This window comes from Arvicola amphibius, chromosome 7, assembly GCF_903992535.2.
Source record: "Arvicola amphibius chromosome 7, mArvAmp1.2, whole genome shotgun sequence".
Taxonomy (NCBI): Eukaryota; Metazoa; Chordata; class Mammalia; order Rodentia; family Cricetidae; genus Arvicola; species Arvicola amphibius.
Window position 1 is genome coordinate 107,184,031 of NC_052053.1, and position 9,763 is coordinate 107,193,793.

At 42.3% G+C, this 9,763-nt stretch overlaps 1 protein-coding gene across 4 annotated transcripts in view; it reads right to left on the minus strand.

Annotated features, from left to right (window-relative positions):
- The window catches only part of Kiaa0586 (KIAA0586 ortholog), a 93,240-nt gene extending 83,645 nt beyond the window's left edge, over positions 1–9,595 (minus strand). For 2 of the 4 annotated variants that reach the window (XM_038337704.1, XM_038337703.1), the window contains exons 1-4: positions 8,784–9,595; positions 7,295–7,368; positions 5,927–5,996; positions 3,164–3,233 (exon numbers count right to left, since the gene is read on the minus strand). In XM_038337704.1, the coding sequence (XP_038193632.1) occupies positions 3,164–3,233; positions 5,927–5,996; positions 7,295–7,368; positions 8,784–8,982 (413 nt within the window). In that variant the 5' untranslated portion in view covers positions 8,983–9,595. The remainder of the gene's footprint in view (positions 1–3,163; positions 3,234–5,926; positions 5,997–7,294; positions 7,369–8,783) is intronic. The other 2 variants (XM_038337702.1, XM_038337705.1) reach the window with 2 other exon arrangements.
- Between the last annotated feature and the right edge of the window lie 168 nt (positions 9,596–9,763).

The window sequence follows — 9,763 nt, forward strand, 5'->3', positions numbered from 1 at the left end:
TGGGGGGGTTGAGGGGCTCCTAGAGAGTGGGAGGAAGGGAAGCACAGAAGCAGGTGGAGGAGAGAGTAAAGGATGGGGAAACAAAAAGGTGGAGCTCCCCAGGGAAGGGGAGGGAGGTAAATACAGGAGGAGGAGGGAGAGGGAAATAACAATATGGATGGCTGAAAAGGCACAAGGGATTATACTTTTAACTATCTGCCTTAAAAAAACTGTAATGCAGATAATTCAGTGTATAAATATATAGCTTTAATGAACTTTATTTGGGCTAACAACACTCCATCTAAAAACCAAAGAACACGAAAAAAAAAAACAAAAAAAAAAAAAAAACACAATATCAGACCTGAGAAGCCATCTTTTCCGTTGTTGACCAGTGTTACCAGTGCTATCTAAGAAATTTCCATAACTCACAGCCTATTGCTTTTACCCTTGGTTAGCCCCGAGCGGTGCAAGGTGAATTGCTACTGTTAAAGACACTATGTTTATCAGAAACAGGGCTCAGAAGCCCTGAGATGAAGCTGACCTTAATGTCTCTTCCCTGAGGTCTAACTTTCATGGTACCAGGAGGTGCCATAGTAGCTTCCAAAGGAGGGAGGCAACCAACATTCCCACCCAGTTGTGACACCCATAACCATATCAACAACCAGCATGGCAAGACACCTTACAGGTGCACAAGTGGCAGATATATCTTGCTGGTAACCTAGCTCTCTCAGAGGACTTAGGACTTGCTCAACAAAAGGGAATCCTGTCTGGTACAAGAAATCAATCTAACTAATCAGTACTAGTAAGATCATGGTTACTGGAGGAGAATTTACAACCAATAATTTACTAAACCAGCATGATCCCTAAGAATAAACAAACATTTGTCCTTATACCCACAAAGAAGTGTAGTCTTCGCCTTCATCAAGGAAACTTTCCTTTGCAATGGATGGAGACTACTAGAGAAAACCACAACCAATAAATATACAGAGTTGTGGAGTCAGTCCTAATGGATACAACTACAAAATACCCTCTTTTCTAAAGCTCAGGGAACACTGTGCAAGAGGGAGCAGACAGACTGTAAGAGCCAGAGGGTAGGAGACTTTGCTGTGACATTCTGTCTCCTAGAAATAACACAAGCTACACCCATAAAGTCTCACCAACATGACCACACAAACATGAGCTGAACAAGGAGGAGACAATGAACATGCCAAACTGCATCCAGAAAAGCCCAAGGGGCCTCAGCCCTACACAAAGAACCACAGTCAACTAAGTAAAGTGGGAAGAGGTGGCTCTTCCTGGGAAGATCACACCAACGGGCCCTCTAGTGCCAAATGGTCAGCCCTGAAAAGAGACTACAAGTAACATATGGACTCATCAGGTTTTATCTGGGAAGTTATATGTATATGCAAATACAATTTTGCATGCAATAACAACTGATGAGAAAAGAGACCATGAATTTGGAGAAGCATGAGGAGGGTTATGTGGGAGATTTGAAGGGAAGAAAGCAATGTTTAAATTAAAATACAACCTCAAAAACAAAAAATAGAAGGCCATAAAAGCAAAAAATTATAACATTAATGATACATACTACTATTTTTCACAGACTGACTGAAGTACGATCAACAAATTTAAATTATGTATGTGCAGTATATAATGTGATTTTTGATACATATATAGTGTTAAAATAGCACTATCAAGCTAATCAATATATCCATTACCTTACATAACTATCTATTCTATGGTGTGAACACTTTAGATCTACTTTCTCAGTAATTAACATTTGCTGTAGTTGTCATAAAAGTTTTCTAAATTCTAGCTTCTTCAATAAATGTCACCTAGCTTATTTAATGGCCACCAAACATACCAGTAGGTGGTATGCATCACAAAAAGAGTACAGCAGGATGGGGCATGTCTCAGTAGCTGATCCTAGCATGTGCGACACCTTGAATTCAATCCCCCTTACCACAGAAAAAAGAACACAGCAGTCAAATAGATACATAATCCCAGAAATACATCTGATTCATTTTCTTCTTTTAAAGTTGGTCCATTGCACTCTCTATTTAGACTCAGCAACTGGTTAAAGGACACCGACAGAACCTAGAATCCCAAGTGAGTCTACGTGGTGTCAGCAGGAATATGGCCACGAACAGCACTGGGCCCCTCGGCTTCCTTCTGAGCACAGCACAGTGTTCTTGTACTTACTGCTCTTTGATGCTGCTTCACAACTAAGACAGTAGTTGTTCCCTGAGCACCTCAAATGTGTGAATTCCTCCAGGTCCTCCATCTGCTGACCCATCAGACCCTACCGAGTCACCAAGTTCTCTCAGTTATTTCATCATAATTACATGACAGCTGCCACAGATAGAATGAGGAGATGGGGGATTCATTTAAGATCATCTATCCTTATTTCTGAATTTCACGTAACAAAACTGAAGTCCAAGGTAATGGGATTACATGACCAAAGCCAAAGGTTTGATGAAGGTGAAACAGAGCTAATTAAGGGTTCAACTTCTACAGCTTTTCTCACGGTACTTCAGTTTCCTCAGATTAGCCTGTCTCTCCGCACTTCATAAACCCCATTCTTCTAGCTGCCCTACTTTACAATATATCGTGACAATGTCTACGTGGGCTCACAAGGCTCTTCTTGAAGACACAAAACCACGAGGCCCAACTAATTGCAAGCTTTCCGCTCTGTACTCTCAGCCTTCTACCCATTCACTACTTTTTTCTTCGGATGCAACACGGTTGCTGCCTTTCCAACACACCTGTCTTTGTACACCTGTTGATCTCTCCTTTCCCTCTGAGTTGCTGCATGGTAACTAGGTATGGTTTACATAGCCGCACGGTGCAGAAATCCACTGAATGCACCAGTCTTTCCTATCCCAGCGCTAGCCACTCATGCCTGCGTCTGCGTCCATCACTACATACACTGAGCTTTGAAATTATCAGAGTGAGCAGCATGGCAGAAGGCAAAGTGGGAGCTGCATTAGTATTTGCTGTTATCAAGCTACATTCGCATTCCTAGCCCACGCATGTTGGCAAGGGCTGCACCGCTAAGTGAGCTACATCCCTAGCCCTGGACGTCATTACGGTGCATCTTAAAACACTGCTGTGTTCTCATCTTTTAACATAAGCTAAAGCAGTTTCTTTCAGACTTACGAGTGTGTTGGTAAACAAAACTTACTTTTGCTTTAGAACAGTTCTCAAAGCATCTTTCTGTCCCATGGCGTACTGCGAAATAAAGATGTCATTGGCTGAAAAATCAAGACACAAAGATATATTTCAGATTCTGAAAAAAAAGCCAAGATTGAGGGTTAAGGATATAAGTTCAGTGGCAAAACACTTGCTTAGTATGTATGAGGTCATAGGTTCGATTCCCTGGTACTCTTTTAAAAAAAGAAAGAGCCGGGCAGTGGTGGCTCACACCTTTAATACCACTACTTGGGAAACAGAGGCAGGAAGATCTCTGTGAGTTTGGTGCCAGCCTGGTCTACAAGAGCTAGTTCCAGGACAGCCAGGGCTATTACAAAGAGAAACCCTGTCTCAAAAAAACAAAAAACAAAACAACAACAAAAGAAAGGAAGGAAGGAAAGAAGGAAGGAAGGAAGGAAGGAAGGAAGGAAGGAAGGAAGGAATGCAATTTGCTGCTCATGTCAGAATGCAGAGGCATAAAGTTCCCTGCAAGTCTGAGGCTAGCCTATCTACCATAGCAAGTTCTAGGCCAGCCAGGGCTATGCAGCAAAACCTGTCTCCAAAACAAAAATTAAAAGTCTGATGAGATAGCTCTATTGGTAACCTGCTCGTTACACAAGCATGAGGACCTGAATCTCAACTCTAGTACCAACATAAAAAACACTGCAGTGTTTTAATCCCCGTGCACAGAGAAAGAATGCCAGATGAGCTGAACTAGTGAATTCCAGGCTCATAAGAGACCACGTCTTAACAGATTACAGGGAGAGAGTGAGCCAGACACTTGATATCAACTCTGGCCTCTATTCATGCAAACACACACACAAGACCCTACACAAGTACACACAAACATGTATGCATGCAAACATATATACAAAAAGAAAAAACATTTCCAAGTAAAAGAAATGTTTAGGGATTTAGTAATAGAATTTATCAATTTTAATGATTTATTTTATTGTATGTATATTGGTGTTTTGACTGCATGTATATCTGTGTGAGAGTGTTGGATCTACTGAACTGGAATTATAGATAGTTGTGAGCTGCCATGTGGGCCTCTGGAAGAACAGCCAATGCTCACAACCACTGAGTCATCTCTCCAGTCCTGGATTTATCAAGAAAGGTAAGGAACAGATTAAATAACTAAGCAATAATGTAACAATCATGATCCTAAATACTAGAAAATTATATAAAAATAAAAATGAGCAGAGACAAAATCAGAATTTGTTCTAACTCTAAAGGAAAAACCACTTAGAATAAAACAAATTGCTTTAAAATTTGTCAGTAAGTAAAAATTTTCAAGACTAGCAGGATTGCTCAGTGGGTAAAACGCTTGCTGCACAAACCTCATGACCCGACCTCTATATATGGGACCACCCACAGCACAAGAACTGACTCTTAAGGCTGTCCTCTGTCTGTAAGAGAGCAAGGAGGATAGCTGAGAGAGTTGCAGGGAGGACAGAGGAAAAGATAAAGATATATTATAATCTCAAAAATAGAGATATAACCTCAAAAGTAAGGAGAAAATAAGGAAGATAACGTATGTCTAAGACACAGGTTGTCCCCTGTGAGCACGAGAGCGTCTGACTCACCCTCAGAGAGATAATAGCACAAATAAAAAACTAAACAACAAACTTTTCAAAGCACATTTTTATATACTGTCATATCACAGATGACTCGAAGTTTGAATTCAGAATGCATAAGTAAATATCCTATATACAGTTCTACCTGGCGTCCTCCCTTAATTCCAGCACTCAGAAGACAGAGAAGCAGCCATATCCCCCAGTACTGAGAGGAAGAGTGGACACAAGTTCCTCCTGTCCCTAATTCAGAAGCTATCTTTGATTAATAACCACTTGCAAATAAAAAATTAGTTTTCTTCAACAGAATCTATAAATTCAAAGCCAGCCTAATCTAAATAGGGAGTTCAAAGCTAGCCAGGGCTACAGAATAAGACACAGTCTCAAAAACGGAACAAAAAAATAAATATCCCATACCAAACCTTTGCAATGAGTTCAAAATAGCAAAATAGACTTCTTCTGTGCAAATCCTTTAAAGGATTTTTAGATTCTATTAGTAAGCTAATTTGAAAAGAAAAATTAAAATTAAAATAGCAGGAGCTCAGGAGATAGTCGATATTCCCAGTGTACATGAGGCACTGGATTTGATGCCTCACACAAAATAAAGAAATAAGACAATTCTGGGCTGGAAAGATGATTCAGCAATTATGAGCACTGGCTGCTCTTACAGAGAACCTGGGTTCAATTCCCAGCACCTATACGGTGACTCACAACCCTCTATAACTTCAGTCCCAGGTACTCTGACCTTTTTGGTCTTTTGGGCACTGCATAAGTATTGTATACAGACAAACAAACAGGCAGGCAAAAGACCCAAATACACAAAATAAATACATTAAACTTAAAAAATAAACCCAATTCTATCCTTATAAAGAAAATGCTGACACGAACTACAATATGGACAAGCGTAAACACACGTGCAAACTCAAGTAAGCCAGGCACAAAGGTTAAAGACTATATGATGCCACCTCTATGAGGCCCGTGAAGGGTCAAATTCAGAGTAAAGTGTGAGGAGTTCAGGGACACAGAGCTCAGCTGGGGAGATGAGAAAGTTCCAGAGGTGAGAGATGGTGACAGTCGAACAACATGGACGTGCTTAATGTCACAGAACTATGCATTCAAAATCAACAAAAGTTTTTCAATATATTTTAATTCAGTTGTAAAAGTCAACTATATTAATTTACCTTTTCCTGTGCTGTTTGCTTCTGTTTTATTCAAAGGCAGCCTTGGAACTACAGCGTCTTTAAGAAAGTCCTTTGGGCAAAAAAAAAAAAGGAGAAGACTAAATGAGCTTTACAGCCCTCTGACTACCGCCATCTAGCAAGGTGGGTCTGCACGTTGTTTACCCCACTCCCAACACTACAGGATGCCACTCAGAGATTTCTCAATGACCAAGCAATGAGATATCAGAATAGTGAATGAAAAGACGAGCAAACAGAAATGGCACAGGATTCGAATTCAAATCCACATCTGGACATCTCAGTTGCTTCGGCTCAATGTGATAACCTGACGCAAGGACCAGTCAAAGGGAGTGAGACAGCATGGTTGTTTAACAGGACAACACTGCAGACTAACCCAGCTTTCAGCACTGAGCTCATCTGTCTTAGGAAGCTCCGCTAAGTAGGTCCAATCTACTGTCCAACAGCTCTCTGCTCATGGGTGCAATCCTAGAACACATCTCTAAGATTGGTCGGTGCCAAGTGAGACACGAACTCTTAAGGCACTGGGTCGATTCCATGCTGCTCTTCACCTTCCTTTCCTCTGCCAGGGCATAAATGGGAAGGACACAAACAGGGCTAGGACGTGGCGCAGCAGTTAGCGCACTACTAACACGAGCAGGAAGACCAGAGCTTGGATCCCCAGTACCAAAGGCTGAGGCGGGGATCCCCAGGAGCAGGTGGTCAGCGAGCTCTGGGACTGAGAGACTCTGACTCCATGAACTAAGGTGGGAGGACAATGGAGGATGCGTCCTGATAGCAACCTCGAGCCATAACATGTACACACACCCTTGACCCCTGCGCATACATATGAACACACACATGAAAATGGAAAAAAACAGCCGGGCGGTGGTGGCGCACGCCTTTAATCCCAGCATTCAGGAGGCAGAGGCAGGCGGATCTCTGAGTTCAAGGCCAGCCTGGTCTACAAGAGCTAGCTCCAGGACAGGCTCCAAAGGTAGAGTGAAATCCTGTCTCAAAATAAATAAATAAAACCAAAACAATTTTTTGAGCTGGAAAGCTGGCTCAACAGAGGAAGGCGCTTGCTGCCATGCCTAAAGACTTAAATTTGATTCCTGGGACTCACATGATAAGAGAGAAGAAACTCTTTTGTTCTCTGACCTCCACACACAAAAATGACCTATGCATGCCCACATACCTACATGTACACGAAATAATCAGGTAAAATGTGATAAAAATAAAACGAACAAATGAAAAACAAAACATCTCTTCATATGAAGTACCTAAATAAAATATGTTGTTAATAAAACATAATTTAAGAATCTGATAGTGCTGAAGTTTTCATATGACTTAGCATCCCGTCCCTTTACTTACACTTTTACTGGATAAAGTGGGATTTCCTGACAGAAGCTGGGAATGTTTTCTGGAAGAAGTTAAATCCAATGAGCCTAAGAAGACAAAGACAGCAGTGAGTGTTGCTTTGTTGTTCTTATCAGGCACTGAGACCGAGGCCTCCATCTCTCACGTGAGCTCTAGCAGGGAGCAACAGGTCCAATCTGAGTGACTTTTAAATCACAACCTGACCTGCAGCACCTGTACAGACAGGCATGATACAAGAACTGAAAGAAAGCTCTGTAGTAATTTAAAAACCAAATGTGAAGATGCGTCCCTGTAAAAGAAACTGAGAAAATACAATTAAATATAATCCAATGAAAGACTTTATGGCTGGTATTTAAGAAACTAAGGATCAGTCAAAGCAATGGAGTGAGTGAGATCTAAAATGTAGGAGCAGACAACGGGGTCGAACACCTTTTATTGCAATACTTAAAGGTGAATTTCTGTTTGAGGCTAGCCTAGTTACAGAGTGAGTTTCAGTCGAACCAGAGTTACACAATGAGACCCTCTGTCGACAATTTGTTCCGGGGCTGGAGAGGTGGCAAAGCAGGAGAGAACTGAAGTTTCATAGCTCCAACAGCCCACTGTCACCTATAACTCCAGCTCAAGGGAGATCCAACTACTCTGGCCTCCATGGGCACCTGAACTCCAGTGCATACACACACACACACACACACACACACACACACACACTTGAAAATATATTTTTCTTAAAAATCTAAAGAGTATTTATTCAACGTGGAAAAAATATGTGATTCACCAGAACAAACCCTATATAGCCAGGCACGGTAGTTCATGCCTTTAATCCCAGCATTTGGGAGGCAAATTTCTGTGAGTTCCAGACCAGCTTGGTCTACACAGTGAGTTCGAAGCCAATCATGCCTCTACAGGGAAACCCTGTCTCCAAAACAAGCAAGAAAACACCATACAAAAGCCTGGCCTACCAGAAGGCCAGCTATATCGGCTCTCCAAAAAACATGGAGCATATTGCTGTTCTTGCACACACATTCATTAATATGATCCTTAAACTCACAGGTCTGAACAGCTGAACTGTAAATACAGAAGTCACCAAAGACTGAGTTATGCATTTCTCCTATGCCAGATCGCATAGCGCGGCCCGGAAAAAAGCTAGAACATTCCGTAAATGTTAAGCAGGTCATCCACTCTCACTGTATCTATCATGGGTGTGAACAAGAACGGGATGCAGAGTCCACACCACAAAGAAGCACAACAGGAAATATTCAAGTTTCATTCATTCTACATACATTTTGTAGGCTGTCTGGCTATTCCCCCAGTAACCAAGCTACTTTTCAAACATACAAACCAAATTTGTATCTTACACCCGAGAAGGTAAACACTCACTCCTTTAAATTTGGCGGCTCACACACCAGCTGGAGATGAAAATAAAGCCTAACAGTTTACAGAAACATAAACTGGTTGGAAAACTGCAACGCTTGGAATCACATACCATTTAACGTTCCATTTGAGCTAGTCCTCATTCCAAGAGCAAGACGTTTATTTGCAGACAATGCTGGAGGAACACGGGGAAGCTCATTTTCCAGGACAGCCAAGTTAGCCCCTTGCTTTGGGGAAACCACCTCTCGAAGTCTCCTCGCTGGCATTTTAACCATTCTTCCCCTTTCCTGGCTAAAGTCAAAGTTTTTCATATGGCTAGTCACAAAACAAGTCCCGTGGATCTCGTAACAGAGGGATTTTCTTCTGGGTTCACAGATTTGAAGATACAGTTTCGCCTCTTTAAAGAAAAAGGAAGGGTGGAAGTGGATTTGATGAGGAATATTGGAATTCCAAAAATGATTGTGAAGAAGTCCTTAACTTAAAAAAAAAATCTAGACAACGTATCCACAAAGCTGTAAATTTCAATTTTGACGTGCAACCCAGGTCTAAACACGACAGGAATGTCTTATTTACCTATTAGTCTCGCCGAGTCTGTTAATGCACCAAGGCAATAAATCTGAAAGGAACTGTGCCAAGAGACAAGAAGACGGTATGGGAGCCGTACTAGCTGAGCCCTCCCTGACACCCTGGGCTGAGGCAGAAAACCCAAACAGACGCGGAGGCGGGCTTGAGATGAGCGCCAAGACAGCGCGCTGGGGACGTTAAAACCCTGACTCTGAAATAGCACCCTCGTGCGAGCTGAGTAGCTTTATTCCTACAAGTCCGGACGCGATTTCGGACAGCTCGATTTAGCCCACCGCAGCACGCAAACACGCCGCCCCGTCTTTTCGGGTGACAACAAATTCGGTTGCCCGCGCGTCAACACCCTCGGCCCCCCGAAACCCGCCCTTGAGACTCAGCACGCCTGCGCGCAGAGATCCCGCCCTCCCACCGGAAGTGAGCGCTCTGGCGCAGTCTGGTGCTCTTCCGTAGATGCCCGGGTGGAAACAAATTCCCCAAACGTAAAAGACTTCAAATAGATATGATTTTATT